The sequence below is a fragment of the Oncorhynchus nerka genome, linkage group LG28 (assembly GCF_034236695.1).
Source record: "Oncorhynchus nerka isolate Pitt River linkage group LG28, Oner_Uvic_2.0, whole genome shotgun sequence".
Lineage (NCBI taxonomy): Eukaryota > Metazoa > Chordata > Actinopteri > Salmoniformes > Salmonidae > Oncorhynchus > Oncorhynchus nerka.
Window position 1 is genome coordinate 36639205 of NC_088423.1, and position 19015 is coordinate 36658219.

Below are 19015 nucleotides of genomic sequence, written 5' to 3' on the forward strand. Positions count from 1 at the left end.
CAGTCCAACTGGCTGGTGTGTTTACGGACATATTCAATCAATCCCTATCCCAGTCTGCTGTTCCAACATAATTCAAGAGGGCCTGAGCTAACTGAGCTAACTGAGGTAAATGACAATCGCGCCCCGTAGCACTCACCTCCGTCATCATGAAGTGCGTTGAGAGACTAGTCAAGGATCATATCACCTCCATCCTACCTGACACCCTAGACCCACTCCGATTTGCTTACCGCCCCAATAGGTCCACAGACGATGCAATCACAATCACACTGCACACTGCCCTAACCCACCTGGACAAGAGGAATTCCTATGTAAAAATGCTCAGCATTTAACACCATAGTAGCCTCCAAACTCGTCATTAAGCTCGAGAACCTGGGTCTCGACCCCGCCCTGTGCAACTGGGTCCTGGACTTCCTGACGTGCCGCCTCCAGGTGGTGAGGGTAGGAAACAGCATCTCCACCTCGCTGATCCCCAACAGTGGGGCGCCACAAGGGTGCATTCTCCTGTACTCCCTGTTCACCCATGACTGCGTGGCCATGCACGCCTCCAACTGAATCATCAAGTTTGCAGACGACACTACAGTGGTAGGCTTGATTACCAACAACGACAAGGTGTACAGGGAGTAGGTGAGGGCCCTCGGAGTGTGGTGTCAGGAAAATAACCTCACACTCAACGTCAACAAATCAAAGGAGATGATCGTGGACTTCAGGAAACAGCAGAGGGAGCAACCCCCTATCCACATCGACGGGACAGTGGAGTGGAGAAGGTTGAAAGTTTTATGTTCCTCTGCGTACACATCACGGACCACCTGAAATGGTCCACCCACACAGACAGCGTGGTGAAGAAGGTGCAGCACTGCCTCTTCAACCTTAGGAGGCTGAAGAAATTTGGCTTGTCACCAAAAACACTCACAAACTTTTACAGATGCACAATCGAGAGCATCCTGTCGGGCTGTATCACCGCCTGGTATGGCAGCTGCTCCGCTCACAACCGTAAGGCTCTCCAGAGGGTAGTGATGTTTGCACAACGCATCACCGGGGGAAAACTACCTGCTCTCCAGGACACCTACATCACCCCATGTCACAGGAAGGCCAAAATTATCATCAAGGACAACAACCACCCGAGCCACTGCCTGTTCAACCTGCTATGATCCAGAAGGCGAGGTCAGCACAGGTGCATCAAAGCTGGGACCGAGAGACTGAAAAACAGCCTTTATCTCAAGGCCATCAGACTGTTTAACAGCCATCACTAACATTGAGTGTCTGCTGCCAACATACTGACCCAATCTTTAGCCACTTTAATAATTTAAAATGGGATTTAATAAATGTATCACTAGTCACTTTAAACTATGCCACTTTATATAATGTTTACATACCCCACACTACTCATCTCAAATGTATATACTGTACTCTATACCATCTACTGCATCTTGCCTATGCCGTTCGGCCATCGCTCATCCATATATATTTTTATGTACATATTCTTATTCATTCATTTACACGTGTGTGTATAAGGTAGTTGTTGTGAAATTGTTAGATTATTTGTTAGATATTACTCCATGGTCGGAACTAGAAGCACAAGCATTTCACTACACTCGCATTAAAATCTGCTAACCATGTGTTACATACCATACAATTTGATTTGATTTGTCTATTGTTGTGACTTAGATGACGATTAGATCAAATTTGATGACCAATTTATGCAGAAATCCAGGTAATTCCAAAGGGTTCATACTTTTTCTTGCCACTCTAGATCTGGAGTAATTTTAGCGGAAGTAGGTCATTATTCAGTAGCTTTAAGTGTGGTGGTTTATTCGTTGACAGGTATGACTTCATAACCACTCTTTTCTGGATAGTTGCTTTATTTTCTATTTCCTCTTTTTTTTGCCTTTTTTTTTTTCACTGGGAAAGTTGTGAGATGGTTTCATTTAAGCACTTTCTGTTCTCTTAAGGTATTTTTCTTTTTGTTTCTTAAGATACCCCTGGTATCTTATAGGATCGTGCTTGATTTTGTTTATATACCGTATGTCCTTGTCCTCTCCTTGGTTGATTTAGGGGCATCTTATAGAAAAATGTAAAATAAATAATTAAAGTCAGCAATAACCATAGTACGTCACATAAATATACATCTAAATCCCTCAATCATCCTAAAACAATACAACATGTAATGGTATTTTTTAGCAAATAAGTGTTCAATTTCAAATGAACCATTATCCTTTATGTAATTTTTGTGTCTTTTCATGTCTTAAGGTACGTCAAAATGAACTAATACATTCTGTCCTAACCATCAGAGTTCATTATGTGTATTTGGTCATAAATAGCAGGATTTCTAGCATGCTAACTACAGTTGAAAAGCTAGAATACAATGTGTCCTAAATACACATCTTTAAAAGATCATTAAAAAAAATCTAACATAATTTGATGAAATTATAGCCTCTTTGGTAATGATACACAATAAAATAATATTATCTTCTGAAGTTATGTAAACTTTTTTTCCCCAATAATTTCCCAGCATCAAAATTGTAATCTCCCTCCATGACATCCATGTGCCCCACTGTCACTATTCATATCCATGGTAAACCACGCACACAAACTATTGAAAAAACATTATTATCATGTCATTTGCTCGTCGTGGTGGTAATGACACAATACTTAGAGACGACTGTACTTTGTGTAACAAAAAGTAATGTATATATTTTCTATGTATTTGACTCTTTTTAAATAGGTGCATTAAATATTTTCTAATTATCAAGACTATTGGATGTGTAATAAATAGCTGCAGAATGTCCGAAGTCTGGGTGTGAGACTTGACAAAAACAGTGCAAAACAGTGAAATCAGACATGAAATACGTTAGAAGTAAAAATGTTAAGGTTATTTTAGTCTTTATTTAACGTATATGAATAAAAATGAATCTAAATTAAAATTTGATCTTAAAAATCTAACCCCGAGACACAAAAAAGAATGTTTGCAAAATCACCCTTAATTATGATTTTCTTGCAGCTTCACTTGCAGTTACAGGAATAAGAGTCTAGATACACACGAGACCGTAACTCCTAGCAACAACAAAACATCTACAAATAATCTAACAATTTCACAACAACTACCTTATACACACAAGTGTAAAGGAATGAATAAGAATATGTACATAAAAATATATATGGATGAGCGATGGCCGAACGGCATAGGCAAGAAGCAGTAGATGGTATAGAGTACAGCATATACATATGAGATGAGTAATGTAGGGTATGTAAACATTATATAAAGTGGCATTGTTTAAAGTGGCTTGATACATTCATTACATCAATTTTTCCATGATTAAAGTGGCTGGAGTTGAGTCAGTATGTTGGCAGCAGCCACTCAATGTTAGTGATGGCTGTTGAACAGTCTGATGGCCTTGAGATAGAAGCTGTTTTTCAGTCTCTCGGTCCCTGCTTTGATGCACCTGTACTGACCTCGCCTTCTGGATCATAGTGGGGTGAACAGGCAGTGGCTCGGGTGGTTGTTGTCCTTGATGATCTTTTTGGCCTTCCTGTGACATCGGGTGGTGTAGGTGTCCTGGAGGGCAGGTAGATTGCCCCCGGTGATGTGTCGTGCAGACCTCACTACCCTCTGGAGAGCCTTACGGTTATGGGCAGAGCAGTTGCCGTACCAGGCGGTGATACAGTCCGACAGGATGCTCTCGATTGTGCATCTTTAAAAGTGTGTGAGTGATTTTGGTGACAAGTCAAATTTTTTCAGCCTCCTGAGGTTGAAAAGGCACTGCTGCGCCTTCTTCACCACGCTGTCTGTGTGGGTGGACCAATTCAGTTTGTCGTTGACATGTATGCAGAGGAACTTAAAACCTTCCCCCCTCTCCACTACTGTCCTGTCGATGTGGATAGGGGGGTGCTCCCTGTGCTATTTCCTGAAGTCCGAGATGATCTCCTTTGTTGACGTTGAGTGTGAGGTTACTTTCCTGACACCACACTCCGTGGGTCCTCACCTCCTCCCTGTAGGCCGTCTCATTGTTGTTGGTAATCAAACCTACCACTGTAGTGTCGTCTGCAAACTTGGTGATCGAGTTGGAGGCGTGCATGGCCACGCAGTCATGGGTGAACAGGGAGTACAGGAGAGGGCTGAGAACGCATCCTTGTGAGGCCCCAATGTTGAGGATCAGCGGGGTGGAGATGTCGTTACCTACCCTCACCACCTGGGGGCGGCCCGTCAGGAAGTCCAGGACCCAGATGCACAGGACGGGGTCGAGACCCAGGGTCTCGAGCTTAATGACGAGTTTGGAGGGTACTATGGTGTAAAATGTTGAGCTGTATTCGATGAACAGCATTCTTATATAGTTATTCATCTTGTCCAGATGGGTTAGGGCAGTGTGCAGTGTGATTGTGATTGCGTCGTCCGTGGACCTATTGGGGCAGTAAGCAAATTGGAGTGGGTCTAGGGTGTCAGGTAGGAAGGAGGTGATATGGTCCTTGACTAGTCTCTCATGATGTCGGAAGTGAGTGCTACGGGGCGATAGTCATTTAGCTCAGTTTCCTTAGCTTTCTTGGGATCAGGAACAATGGTGACCCTCTTGAAGCATGTGGGAACAGCAGACTGTGATAAGGCTTGATTGAATATGTCCATAAACACACCAGCCAGCTGGTCTGCGCATGCTCTGAGAATGCGGCTTGGGATGCCGTCTGGGCCGGCAGCCTTAAGAGGGTTAACACATTTAAATGTTTTACTCACGTTGGCTGCAGTGAAGGAGAGCCCGCAGGTTTTGGTAGCGGGCCGTGTCGGTGGCACTGTATTGTCCTCAAAGTGAGCAAAGAAGTTGTTTAGTTTGTCTGGGAGCAAGACATCGTGGCCCGCGACGGGGCTGGTTTTTCTTTTGTTGTCCGTGATTGACATTAGACCCTGCCACATACCTCTCGTGTCTGAGCAGTTGAATTGCGACTCTACTTTGTCTCTATACTGATGCTTAGCTTGTTTGATTGCCTTGCAGAGGGAATAGCTACACTGTTTATATTAGGTCATGTTTCCGGTCACCTTGCCCTAATTAAAAACAGTGGTTCGCGCTTTCAGTTTTGCACGAATGCTGCCATCAATCCACGGTTTCTGGTTGGGGAATATTTTAATAGACGCTGTGGGTACAACATCACCGATGCACTTGCTAATAAACTCGCTCACCGAATCAGCGTATTCATCAATGTTGTTGTTCGACGCTATGCGGAACATATCCCATTCCACGTGATCCAAGCAATCTTGAAGCGTGGAATCCGATTGGTCGGACCAGCGCTGAACAGACCTGAGCACGAGTGCTTCCTGTTTTAGTTTCTGTCTATAGGCTGGGAGCAACAAAATGGAGTCATGGTCAGCTTTTCCGAAAGGAGGGCGGGGGAGGGCCTTATATGAGTCGCGGAATTTAGAATAACAATGATCCAGGGTTTTCTCATCCCGGGTCTCACAATCGATATGCTGATAAAATTTAGGGAGCATTGTTTTCAGATTAGCCTTGTTAAAATCCCAAGGTACAATAAATGCAGCCTCAGGATATGTGGTTTCCAGTTTACATCATACAGTCAAATGAAGTTTGTTCATGGCCTTCGATGTATCTGCTTGGGGGGGAATATACACGACTGTGATTATGATCGAAGAAAATTGTCTTGGTAGATAATGAGGTCGGCATTTGATTGTGAGGAAGTCAGGCGAACAAAAGGACTTGAGTTCCTGTATGTTGTTATGATCACACCACGTCTCGTTAATCATAAGGCATACACCCCCGCCCTTCTTCTGAACAGAAAGATGCTTGTTTCTGTCGGCGCGATGTGTGAAGAAACCAGGTGACTGTACCGACTCCGATAGCGTGTCTCGAGTGAGCCATGTTTCCGTGAAACAAAGAACGTTACAGTCTCTGATGTCTCTCTGGAAGGCAACCCTTTCGTCTACCTTGTTGTCAAGCGACTGGACATTGGCGAGTAGTATGCTTGGGAGCGGTGGGCGATGTGCCCGTCTACGGAGCCTGACCAGAAGACCGCTCCGTCTGCCCTTTATGCGGCGCCGTTGTTTTGGGTCGCCGTCTGGGATCCGATCCATTGTCCTGGGTGATGGCCAAACAGAGGATCCGCTTCGGGAAAGTCATATTCCTGGTCGTAATGTTGGTTAGTTGACGTTGCTCTTTTATCCAATAGTTCATCCCGACTGTATGTAATAAAACCTAAGATTTCCTGGGGTAACAATGTAAGATATAACACATAAAACAACAAAATACTGCATCGGATCGCGAAGCAAGGCGGCCATCTCTGTCGGCACCGGATGTTACAAGAAAAGAGTCCGACAGCAATATCCAGGAATTTCACAGGACCAAGGTCAATGTGTAATTTACAGTTGAACCCGGAAGTTTACATACACCTTAGCCAAATACATTCAAACTCTTAACATTTAATCCTTGTAAAAAAAAATCCCTGTTTTAGGTCAGTTATGATCATAATTTTATTTTAAGAATGTGAAATGTCAGAATAATTAGTAAAGAGAATAATTTATTTCAGCTTTTATTTCTTTCATCACATTCCCAGTGGGTCAGAAGTTAACTCAATTAGTATTTGGTAGCATTGCCTTTACATTGTTTAGCTTGGATCAAACGTTTTGGGAAGCCTTCCATAAGCTTCCCACAATAAGTTGGGTGAATTTTGGCCCATTCCTCCTGACAGAGCTGGGGTAACCGAGTCAGGTTTGTAGGCCTCTTTGCTCACACACACTTTTTCAGTTCTGCCCACAAATGTTCTATAGGCTTGAAGTCAGGGCTTTGTGTTGGCCACTCCGATACCTTAAATTTGTTGTCCTTCAGCTATTTTGCCACAACTTTGGAAGTATGTTTGGGGTCATTGTCCATTTGGAAGACCCATTTGCGACCAAGCTTTAACTTCCTGACTGATTTCTTGAGATGGATAGGGGCCAGTATTCGGAAGTTTGGATGAATGAGGTGCCCAATGTAAACTGCCTGTTACTCAGCTAGGATATGCATATTGGGATTATTGGATAGAAAACACTCCACAGTTTCCAAAACGGTTGAAATAATGTCTGTGAGTATAACAGAACTGATATAGCAGGCGAAAACCTGAGGCGAAGCCATCCAGGATTTTTTTTTTGGGGGGGCTCACCACTCATTATAATGGCTGTCTATGGAATATAAAAGGAATACCTCCCAGATTGCAGTTCCTATGGCTTCAAGTAGATGTCAACAGTCTTTAAAAATAGTTTCAGGCTTGTTTTTTGAAAAATTTGCTAGAATTTTTTGTTTTTCTATGTGGCTCCCATTTTGGCTGTAGTGTTTGTAGCGTGCTCCAGTGAGAGCGCGCACTTCGTTATTAATCTCCAGTAATGAACATACTATTCTCCGTCTTAAACTGTATCATTTATTTACATATTAGGGTACCTGAGGATTGATTAGAAATGTTTTTTTTTATATATATATTTTTTATAATATGTATATTATTTTACAATAAAAAATCCAATAAAATAGACAGCAATAAACAATGACATTCATTGTACTGTTGAATGGGATGGCCAATTTAGAGGACAAAACAAAACTTAACTCACACATACACAAAATAAAACAAAATCCTATTAGGTGGTACATGTATATGAAGACAGCATATAGTCATTACAAGCAGTGTAGTTAAGCCAAAAATAAATGTTGAGTGGAGTACAGCATAGAGTAGCAGCAGATTGTCAACCCAGTTATGAAGCGGGACTAGACCATTTATCCAGTATCGGCTGCCATATTTTGTAAAACATTGGACTTCTATTGGAGGTATTGTATCGAATCTTTTCCATATGTATTACATTCCCTAAATCCCGTAACCACATTTCAAAGGTAGGTACAGTCTCCAGTTTCCAAAATTGCAATATGAGCCTTTTGGCTAATAGAGTACAAAGAGAGACAGCTTTCCCTTCGTGGTTATTCCCATCAACTGTACCAAACAGAGCGGTCAATGGGTCTGGGGCTAGAACTCTATCAAAGGCTCTAGATAAATAATAAAAAATGAGAGCCCAGTAAACATGTAATTTAGGACATGTCCAGAATAAGTGGGTCAACGTCCCCTCATCCTGCTTGCACCTCTCACACAGTGGTGAGGTGTCCAGGAATATTTTATGCAGTTTTACTTTTGAGTAATGTAACCTGTGTATCACCTTAAACTGTACAAGGTTGTGTCTGGCATTCACTGAACTGTGGTTTATATTCCTGAGAACTTCTACCCAGTCCTCATCTTGTTCCCAAGCCCTTTTAATGGTGTCTGTGGATACCTCTATGTGGGCCTGTAGCACATCATACAGTCTAGAGACCGACCCTTTTGAATGGGGTTTGACAAGGATCAAGCTATCTAATGTAGGACTATTTGGCTTAATGCCATACTGTGGGATATGTGTCCTTACGAAATTCCTGATTTGGAGGTATCTGAAAAAATGTGTTGTTGGCATGTTGAACTTTCCCTGTAATTGTTGAAATGAAGCTAACTGACCAACTATGTATAGATTACCAATTGTTGTGAGCCCCTTCTCCCTCCACTGTGAAAACACCACATCATCCAATGCGGGGTGGAAAGCATGATTCAGGCAAATCGGGCTGTTAATGTATACAGTGGGTATGTTAAGAAAATACCTCATCTGTTTCCAGATCCTAAGCGTATGACAAATGACTGGGTTAGAGTCATAAGTGGATTTTTTCACCAATGATGGGCTATTAACAAGTGCAGGGAGTGAGGAACGTTGACAGGAGGCCTGCTCAATCAAAAGCCATGCAGGCATATCCTTCTGTCTCATCGCAGGTAAGCTTTCCCTCCAGAAAGACACAATGTTCAGATTAGCAGCCCAATAATACAGTTTAAAGTGAGGAAGGCCAAAGCCCCCTCTATTTTGTACTTGCATAAATGCTTCTTTGAAATTCTGGCTGCCTTGTTATCCCATAAAAATGGAGTTACTATTGAATCCAGTTTCTTAAAATAGCTTTGTGGTATGAAATTGGGTAGACATTGGAAGAGGTAAAGAAACCTGGGTAGGACAACCATTTTAATAGCGTTTATACGACCAACCAAGGAGATAGGCAGAGTTTTCCAAAAATCTATATTTTGTTTAAACTGATATATTTTCTTGTCCCAATTCGCTTTCAATAGCTGATCAAGGTCTCTTGTCACTACAATGCCAAGGCTTGTGAACTTGTCCATCACTGTTCTAAATGGGGTAGATTGCAGTAATTGCATATCCACAGGCCGTGATATTGGCATCAACTCACTTTTTTGCCAGTTTATCTTGTAGCCAGAGAAGGAGCCAAATGTGTTTATCAAGTTAAGTAAGGGTGGAATAGAAGTTTTAGGTTTGGACAAAAACAAAAGAACATCATCTGCATATAGGGACATTTTGTGCTGTGTGTCCTTTATTTTAACAGAAGCTATATCGGCACATGCCCGAATGCGAGTAGCAAGGGGTTCCATGGCTATAGCGAAGAGAGCAGGCGAAATAGGGCACCCCTGTCGGCACCCCTTGAACAAGCGGAATGACTGCGACATTTCTTGATTGGTTACCACGGACGCCATTGGGTGTGCATAAATAATTCTTATCCAATTAATAAATTCCTTTCCGAACCCGAAGTGCTCCAGGACATCATATATTTCCACTCAATCCGGTCAAACGCCTTCTCTGCATCAAGAGCTATTACCACTGCCTCAACCTTATGATCGTGATACATTACGTTGAAAAGACGTCTCAAATTGTAGTGTATATGTCGGCCCGGGATAAAACCTGTCTGGTCAGGGTGTATGATGTCAGAAATATATGTTTTCAATCGGTTTGCCAATATCTTTGTCAACACCTTGTTTTCTATGGGGAGTAACGACACGGGGCGATAAGACGACATCTCCATGGAATCTCTATCTTTTTTCAAGATCAGTGCTATTGTAGCCTCATACAGTGTTTGCGGGAGTTTGGCATTTTCTTTGGATTGTTTAAACATTCGCAACATAAGTGGAGCTAGACTGGCGCAGTACTTATAGAATTCTATTACATATCCATCGGGCCCAGGGGCCTTGCTGTTTGGAATTTGTGCTATCGCTGTGTTAATTTCCTCCAAAGTTATCCCTGCATCGAGTGCAGAAGCTGCCCCCCTGTCTAGTTTAGGAAGTTCACATTCAGCGAGAAAGCGTTCCATAGTTTGTGGATCAGTAGCATCGCATTTTGATTGGTATAGCTCTGAGTAAAACTGCGCAAAGCATTTATTAATATCCTGCGGATCTGTTACTATTTTACCCTTCTTGTCTTTTATTTTGTGAATAGCTCTAGATGCATGTACATGCCTTAGCTGTCTTGCTAATAATTTATGTGGTTTGTCACCCAGTTCAAAATAACTTTGTTGCGTTCTAGCAAGTAAAGAGCCCACCCGTTTCGAAAGGATGGTATTGTATTCATATTTTAACTTTGTGATCTTCTCAAGGACTGTATACGAGGAATTCGTCCTAAAAACGTTCTCCTGTTCCCCTAACTCTCTTTCAATTTCTCTTAGCCTAGTATTGGCGCGTTTCTTCCTCTCTGATGTATAAAAAATAATGTAACCTCTAATCACAGCCTTTAGAGATTCCCAAAGGGTGGAGTCGTCAACATCCCCCGTGTCGTTAGTTCCGAGGAAAAAGGCAATCCTTCAAATACTGACAAAAAGCCTCATCTTTCAGCAGGTATGCGTCTAAGCGCCACGGTCGCCAACCTGTCAACATATTGTCGAGTTTCAGCACCATGGACACAGGAGAGTGGTCCGTAATTAGAATAGGTGATAGGTAACCGACTCAGCTGCTGAAATTAGTTTGGAATCCAACAGAAAATAGTCAATTCTGGAATATGATTTATGAACTGATGAAAAGAAAGAGTAATCCATGTCTGTTGGGTGCGTCAGTCTCCAAATATCGACAATGTTAAGGTTTGTCATCAATGTATTTAGACAGACACTGGCATTTGATTGTTGAAGTGACATTGATAGCTGTTTATCTAAAAGAGGATCTAACGTACAGTTAAAGTCCCCTCCAACAATAACACTTGTATCTGAGATATTTGGTATGTCCTTAAATACCCTTTGAAAAAATAATGGATCATCGAAAGTTGGGTCCATATAAATTGACCAAGGTTACTGGTTTCGAATTCAGTGTACCAGCCACAATAATATACCGACCATTAGGATCTGAAATCGAGGATGAGTAAACAAACGGAAAGTTTTTCCTTATCAGGATTGCTACCCCTCTCGCTTTTGCATCAAAGTTAGACTGGTATATCTGACCGATCCAGCCGACTCGTAACTTGGCCTGAGCGGAGCGTTTAATATGAGTTTCTTGAAGAAACACTATGTCAGCACCCAGTGATTTAAGGTGAGAGAAAACCTTAGCTCGTTTCACGACATGCCCTAAGCCATTACAGTTCCAGCTGACTATCTTTATTCCACCTGGTCTACTCTGTGCTCTGTCACTATGTGGCATTTCTTATTTTAAAGCAAATTGTTGCTGTCATACAAAACTCAGAAGAAAAACGTCCCGCCGTGCGGGAGCTTGTCATGCCACCTGTACTAATAATAAACGTGAACATAAAACACATACCCCCACATCCCCCCTCCCGTCCCTTTACTGAGTGACTTCCCCAAAAGAAGCACTCCTTGGCTAACACACAAACCTTAGGATGTCTAGACATACAGCTTGAACTAACTCGTTGTCTATAGATGCTCTGCATATACGCTAATATTAAATAACACTTAACACTTAACTCTCACGTTAGGGGGTGAGTGGCGCTAAAACATGATGTGCCAAACAATGCTATATTAGCCACAACAAGTCCCAAATTCTGATCTTCTAATCGAAAAGCCATAGTCCGGAAATCCAAACACATTCCTGGCCTGTATTTGGTCATTTAGCCGGCTGACACAGCCGTTCTGTATCCTCAGCCAGGGAGCTTGCTTGTCAATAACAGATCGGCCTCTTTTGGGTTGTCAAACATACGTGTTGATCCTTCGACTGTCACCTTAAACCGGGCTGGGAAGAGGAATCCATATCAGATGTTGGCCGCCCTGCATTTGTTGCGTACCTCATCATACTCTTTCCGTTGGTTCCTCACCTCCAAGGTAAGATCTGGGTAGAAAGACACCCTGGCTCCGTTGAAGTTAAGGGGGAACTTTTGACTAGCCAGCTTGAGGATGAGATCCCTGGTCTGGGGATAGTGCAGCCGTACAATGAGTGGCCTTGGTGGCCCGCCCTTGGCCGGCTTCGTTGCCTGAGATCTGTGTGCGCGGTCGATCAGGATGGCTGTTTTGAAGTGTTCACTCCCCAGCAGGGCTGGTATCAGCTCCGAGACAAATTCAGTGGGTTTCCCTTTCTCAGTGTCCTCCTGGATGCCACATATTCGGATGTTCTGGCATCTTGAATGCGACTCGGGCTTTCAGGGTTTTGTTGTCATTTTTGAACGTTGCGCACTGTTTCTCTATGTCCTGTAGCCTGGCCTTGTGATCGACTGTCGTTTGCTCAACCTCATGCACCCTTCTCTGAGTTTCCTTCACAGTTTCGGCCAAAGTCCCAATACTCTTTGAGATATCAGCCAACCTTGTGTCCACCTTCTTGCTTAGTGAGTTTATGGCAGCCAGTATGTCACTTTGCGTAGGCTCTGTGGGGGACTCTTGGAAGCTAGCCTCTTCAGCTAACTCCTCGTGGGTTGGCGACGTTGAAATTGGATCGCTGTCTATCTCATTCAAGTTATCTTGTTTAGCACTCCCTTTTCTGGTGCCTTTTCCCTTTGTCATATTTGTATGAAGATATAGGTCGTGAGAGGTTAAGATAAATACTAATTTGTTTCAAAATGGAGCGGAGCTCTAGGAAAGCACGTCTACTCCATAGCACGCTCTCTAGCACCCCCCGCTGATTAGAAATGTTGTTTGGGATTCATTTTCTATTCATTTTGAATGAGGGAAACCGGTGGATTGCTGATTGAAGCGCGCCAACTAAACTTACTTTTTTGGGATATAAAGAAGGACTTTATTGAACAAAACTACCATTTGTGATGTAGCTGGGACCCTTTAGATTGCAAACAGAGGAAGATCTTCAAAGGTAAGTGATTCATTTTATCGCTATTTCTGACTTTCGTGACGCGTCTGCTTGGTTGGAAAATGTTTTCAATGCTTTTGTACGCGGGGCACTGTCCTCAGATTATCGCATTGTATGCTTTCGCCGTAAAGCCTTTTTGAAATCTGACAAAGTGTCTGGATTAACAAGAAGTTAAGCTTTTAACCGATGTATAACACTTGTATTTTCATGAATGTTTAATATTACAAATTTTGTATTTTGAATTTCATGCTCTGCAATTTCACCGGATGTTGTCGAGGCCGGGCGCTAGCGGTATGCCTTTCCCAAAGTTAAGCAATTTTGTCACAACTTTGGAAGTATGCTTGGGGTCATTGTCCATTTGGAAGACCCATTTGCGACCAAGCTTGAGATGTTGCTTCAATATATTCACATAATTTTCCTGCCTCATCCTACCATCTATTTTGAGAAGTGCACCAGTCCCTCCTGCAGCAAAGCACCGCCACAACATGATGCTGGAGGTTGCAAGCCTCCCCTTTTTCCTCCAAACATAACAATGGTCATTATGGCCAAAGCGTTCTATTTCTGTTTCATCAGACCAGAGGACATTTCTCCAACAAGTACGATCTTTGTCTCCATGTGCAACTGGAAACAGTAGTCCGGCTTTTTTATTGCGGTTTTGGAGCAGTGAACCACTTCCTTGTTGAGCGGCCTGTCAGGTTATGTCGATATAAACTTATTTTACTGTGGTTATAGATACTTTTGTACCTGTTTCCTCCAGCATCTTCACAGGATCCTTTGCTGTTGTTCTGGGATTTATTTGCACTTTTCGCACCAAAGTACGTTCATCTCTAGGAGACAGCTCCTTCCTGAGCGGTATGACGGCTGCGTGGTTCCATGGTGTTTATACTTGCATACTATTGTTTGTACAGATGAATTATTTTTCTGAGGTCTTGGCGGATTTCTTTTACATTTTTCCATGATGTCAAGCAAAGAGGCACTGAGTTTGAAGGTAGGCCTTGAAATACATCCACATGTACACCTCCAATTGACCCAAATTATGTCAATTAGCCTATCAGCTTCTAAAGCCATGACATCATTTTATGGAATTTTCCAAGCTGTTTAAAGGCACAGTCAACTTAGTTAGTGTATGTAAACTTCTGAACCACTGGAATTTGATACAGTGAATTCTAGCTGAAACAATTGTTGGGAAAATGACTTGTGTCATGCACAAAGTAGATGTCCTAACCGACTTGCCATAACTATATTTTTTTAACAAGAAATTTGTGGAGTGGTTGAAAAACTAGTTTTAATTACTCCGACCTAAGTGTATGTAAACTTCCGACTTCAACTGTATTTGTTAAATGCTTTGTATATGAGAGCGCTAAGAACCTTGGCGTGATCCTGGACAACACCCTGTCGTTCTCAACTAACATCAATGCGGTGGCCCGTTCTTGTAGGTTCATGCTCTACAACATCCGCAGAGTACGACCCTGCCTCACACAGGAAGCAGCGCAGGTCCTAATCCAGGCACTTGTCATCTCCCGTCTGGATTACTGCAACTCGCTGTTGGCTGGGCTCCCTGCCTGTGCCATTAAACCCCTACAACTCATCCAGAACGCCGCAGCCCGTCTGGTGTTCAACCTTCCCAAGTTCTCTCATGTCACCCCGCTCCTCCGCTCTCTCCACTGGCTTCCAGTTGAAGCTCGCATCCGCTACAAGACCATGGTGCTTGCCTACGGAGCTGTGAGGGGAACGGCACCTCAGTACCTCCAGGCTCTGATCAGGCCCTACACCCAAACAAGGGCACTGCGTTCATCCACCTCTGGCCTGCTCGCCTCCCTACCACTGAGGAAGTACAGTTCCCACGCAGCCCAGTCAAAACTGTTCGCTGCTCTGGCCCCCCAATGGTGGAACAAACTCCCTCACGACGCCAGGACAGCGGAGTCAATCACCACCTTCCGGAGACACCTGAAACCCCACCTCTTTCAGGAATACCTAGGATAGGATAAAGTAATCCTTCTCACCCCCCTTAAAAGATTTAGATGCACTATTGTAAAGTGGCTGTTCCACTGGATGTCTTAAGGTGAACGCACCAATTTGTAAGTCGCTCTGGATAAGAGCGTCTGCTAAATGACTTAAATGTAAATGTAAATGTATATGATATAACAACAAACTGTAACATAAATGCAAGGAAAGCAAGGTAGTGTTTTGTCTCAAATTTGTGAAGACTCCAAGCATGAGAATGGGTTTAAACATACTGTAGGTTTTGATTCAACTCATGAATTACATTGAATGTATCTATGTTCCCCCTTTATACTGTATCTTAATGTACTCACAATAAAAAAGGCAAATTATTATTAATGACTTTGTAATAGCTCCAAACAGAGAAAAATAAATGCTCACTGGTACCCTAGTTAATTAGAAAGACCCATGTGTCTGTTTGAGCATACATTTGTGCATACACCGCAACCAGATCATTAACCCTCTGCGCCACCATGGAATACCAGTGGGGTTGGGTGTGTGTGTGTGTGTGTGTGTGTGTGTGTGTGTGTGTACTGTGGTTGGTGGTTAGGTCAACTTAAATGTGTACTCTGGAAGCACATAAACGCTAATAAAAAGACATCAAGGTACATTAGAAACATGCTTTTTTCCCATTAGCATTGGGACATCAGAGGACGTATGGTCCTTCTCAGCAAATCAGCCTAAATCAATGCAAAGGTGCCCAGATGGTCTAAGGCATGGCACAGAGCACAGTGTTTGGTATTCACAAAGTGCTTGACATTTATTGATGTTAAAGCCCATTTGGAAAACCATTTACGCAATGTCAGGTCAACAAAGAAACAGGTAAAAAAACAGCTTTGGCTTCCGAAGTGCTGTGAATGCAATAATTAATCATTATTTGGCCAATAATGTATAAAACCCCTCAGATAGAAACAAAGTGGCATGGTGTGAGAGCTTTTATACTGTTTACGAGACAAAATTTTGAAGAAGTCAGAGTGAAAGTGTTATTGGTTTTAATCCATGTCTATCCGTACATTGGCATCTAATGCAACTGGAGCAAACTGAATAAATGTGATGTATAAATATAAAAATGCACTATTGATCTCACCTCATTGGCATAAACCCAATGGCTGTCCTTGGATGCCAGGTTGGTTTCCACAGCCTGCATAGAGATAGAAAGAGGGGGGAAGGAGAGAAGAAGGAAATTAGTATAAAGAAAATAGAGATTTAATGCATTTCCCAAAATAATCCTATAACAACATAAGAGTAGGGAGTCCAAACTCAAGTACACAGGCTTGAATGGGCCACCATAGCTGTGGGAAGTAGGGGTGCTGAGGGTTCTGCAGCACCCCTTGAAAAATCTGAATTGCTATGTGGTTCATCGTGGTTACTCATAATAAGTAAGTGCTCCTGTCATCACACCTTAGTTCCTTTTTTATGTCTCTATTTTGGTTTGGTCAGGGCATGAGTTGGGGTGGGCATTCTGTGTTTTTTTCTATGTTTTCTATTTCTATGTGTTTGGCCTGGTATGGTTCCCAATCAGAGGCAGCTGTCAATCGTTGTCTCTGATTGAGAACCATACTTAGGTAGCCTTTTCCAACCTGTGTTTTGTGGGTAATTATTTTTCCGTGTGTGTTTGTGTGCACCTCGGTTGCGTCACGGTCTTTGCTGTTTACCTCTTTGTTTTTTGGTTATTTCGGTTTCACTTTCATTAAAAGATGTGGAACTACATGCACGCTGCGCCTTGGTTGATTTATGACAAGGAGTTTGAGGATAGCGAGCGTGACAGGTCCATCTTAATGGCTAAGAAAGGCACAGTATAGCTCTTTCACATATCACATGACTATTCACGCATTACATTTGTCATGGTTACCATATCTATGTTTGTCCTCATCTGTAAATGGTTGTCATTACCTTCCAAATGATCCCTTTTGCCATACTGAAATTTAGATTGATAGCCCCATATCATCCTTACATACAGTATAACTTAAAAGCCTTCACCATTTTACCTAACAACAACGTGCTCATCAATAATAGCACCCAGCACAGCCTGAAAGCTGCAGATCGATCTTCTAACCATGGAAGAGTCATGTTTTTGATTTTAATGCAGTGCATTTCCAGCTTGGTCTCATTGAATATTGCAGAGGCTCCTGAACACAAGAGTAATATTTACCTCCACAGTTGAATGCTCCATTTCTTACTCACTCTGAAATTATAGGGGCCATATGCCATGCAACCACTCTTGCATTCAAAGAGATAGCCCGTCGCTATCGTTAGAAACACAGAAATATAGGAAACAGTTACTGAATTTAGTTTCCCATGACAGATTTATTCAGCAATGTAAAAACAATGAGCACTGTGTCACTAGATCATATCCTGGGGCTGAGAGCTGGAGACAAATAATCTCCCACCAAGATGTAGGCAACAGGGTCTATAGTAGTGGGTACTGCAATGAAAATAGGGTGATGTAGCCAAGGAGAAAGAGCAGGGGAGCTCCGTTGCACTGTAGGTATCAGGTAGCTTATTAGCAGGTGAAAGCACGGGTGTTTCCGGGCTTGTTGGTTGTTAGATAAGCATCGAACTTAGTTGTTCCAGGAATTTGACGTCATCAAGTCAAATGGATAATGAGGTTCAGGAACCATTTTTAGACTAATTGTCTGTGTGAGAGTGACTGCTGTTTGTCTGTAGTACTTCAACTATGAATCAAACATCATTATGTGATTTGTCTAAACTGTAAGTTTGATTAGGTTTCAAGTATTATCACATTATTGGCAATGACATCAACTCGTGACTTACAGAACACGTCTCATCAACACCTCTTGCCAGACATTAATTTATTTTTTTATTTTTTTATTGTTCACTTGAAGAGATGACGCAAAATGAAGCTTTGGAGAGAAATATGATTTTAGGCTAGAAATCAGACTCAGCAGCAGCAACATCAGAAAGCTATTATATGCTATAACGTTAATGTAACTGAATCTCACAATTAGATCTAGTAAGATCTAGAATCAGAGAAGTGAGGCACACTGAGGCATGTCTCTAGAGTTAGTCAACACAGATAATTATATAATATAGATATGTATGACTTTAAAATGGAGTTACTGGTAGGGGGATTTGAGGTCTCAACAAAGCTAACATTTATTGATGGATATGTTCAGAGTTGGATGGGTACTTCCATATGCCCATGGGCTATTCAATATCAATTTGAAATATTTATGCAGTAATGCACTGAGATTAATTCCTGAAGGATTTACAGTGATGCTACTACATTATACATGAAGCTTCTTGGCATTGAATATGAAGTTAAGGAATCATCAATTGTGTCTATATTCACAATGCAATGGCTGCCAATTGTAATATTTCGACACTAACTGGTCTTTTGACCAATCAGATCAGATATTTTGCCAATAATTAGCCTGCCTATGTAGCCAATGTACTGTACATTCTAAACATGTATCTGTGTCTTGTGGATCCCTTGTTTGAGTATTAAAACAAAGACCTACAAGCTCATTTGTCTCATCTTTAAAACATAATCACTCAGGCTCTCTCTATTTTAGGTTTTTGGTCATGATGTGCAAAAATTAATTATGCCTTCAAATTAAAGTTAATCTCTGCATCCCATGGTTGAGATCAGACTTGATTAAACAAAACACTCACTTTTAATTTAGTGTCAGAGCAGATGCATTTCAGCAGCAATGTTTCGGTCCTTAGGGCCTAGTTTTCTAAAAGTTAACCCTCCTGGTGTTCTATTCATTCCATTTCTATGCATTTAATACTATACTATACTATGGCCGAAATCTGGATAGATAACTTTAGAAAAACTGGGCACTGAGCATCTCAAGCTGCATGTCAAGAGCAGTGAGAATGTTTATTTGTATATGTTTCACACATTGAGACAAGCACAATTAGCCAGGTTTATTTTATTGACAATTTTCAATAATTT

General features: G+C 42.0%; 1 protein-coding gene across 1 annotated transcript in view; it reads right to left on the reverse strand.

The window, feature by feature from the left end:
- Positions 1 to 19015, reverse strand: part of LOC115113192 (glutamate receptor ionotropic, delta-1-like) — a 467913-nt gene that overhangs the window by 119119 nt on the left and 329779 nt on the right. Inside the window, exon 5 of the mRNA XM_065012780.1 lies at positions 16181 to 16234. Coding sequence (XP_064868852.1) covers positions 16181 to 16234 — 54 coding nt within the window. The remainder of the gene's footprint in view (positions 1 to 16180; positions 16235 to 19015) is intronic.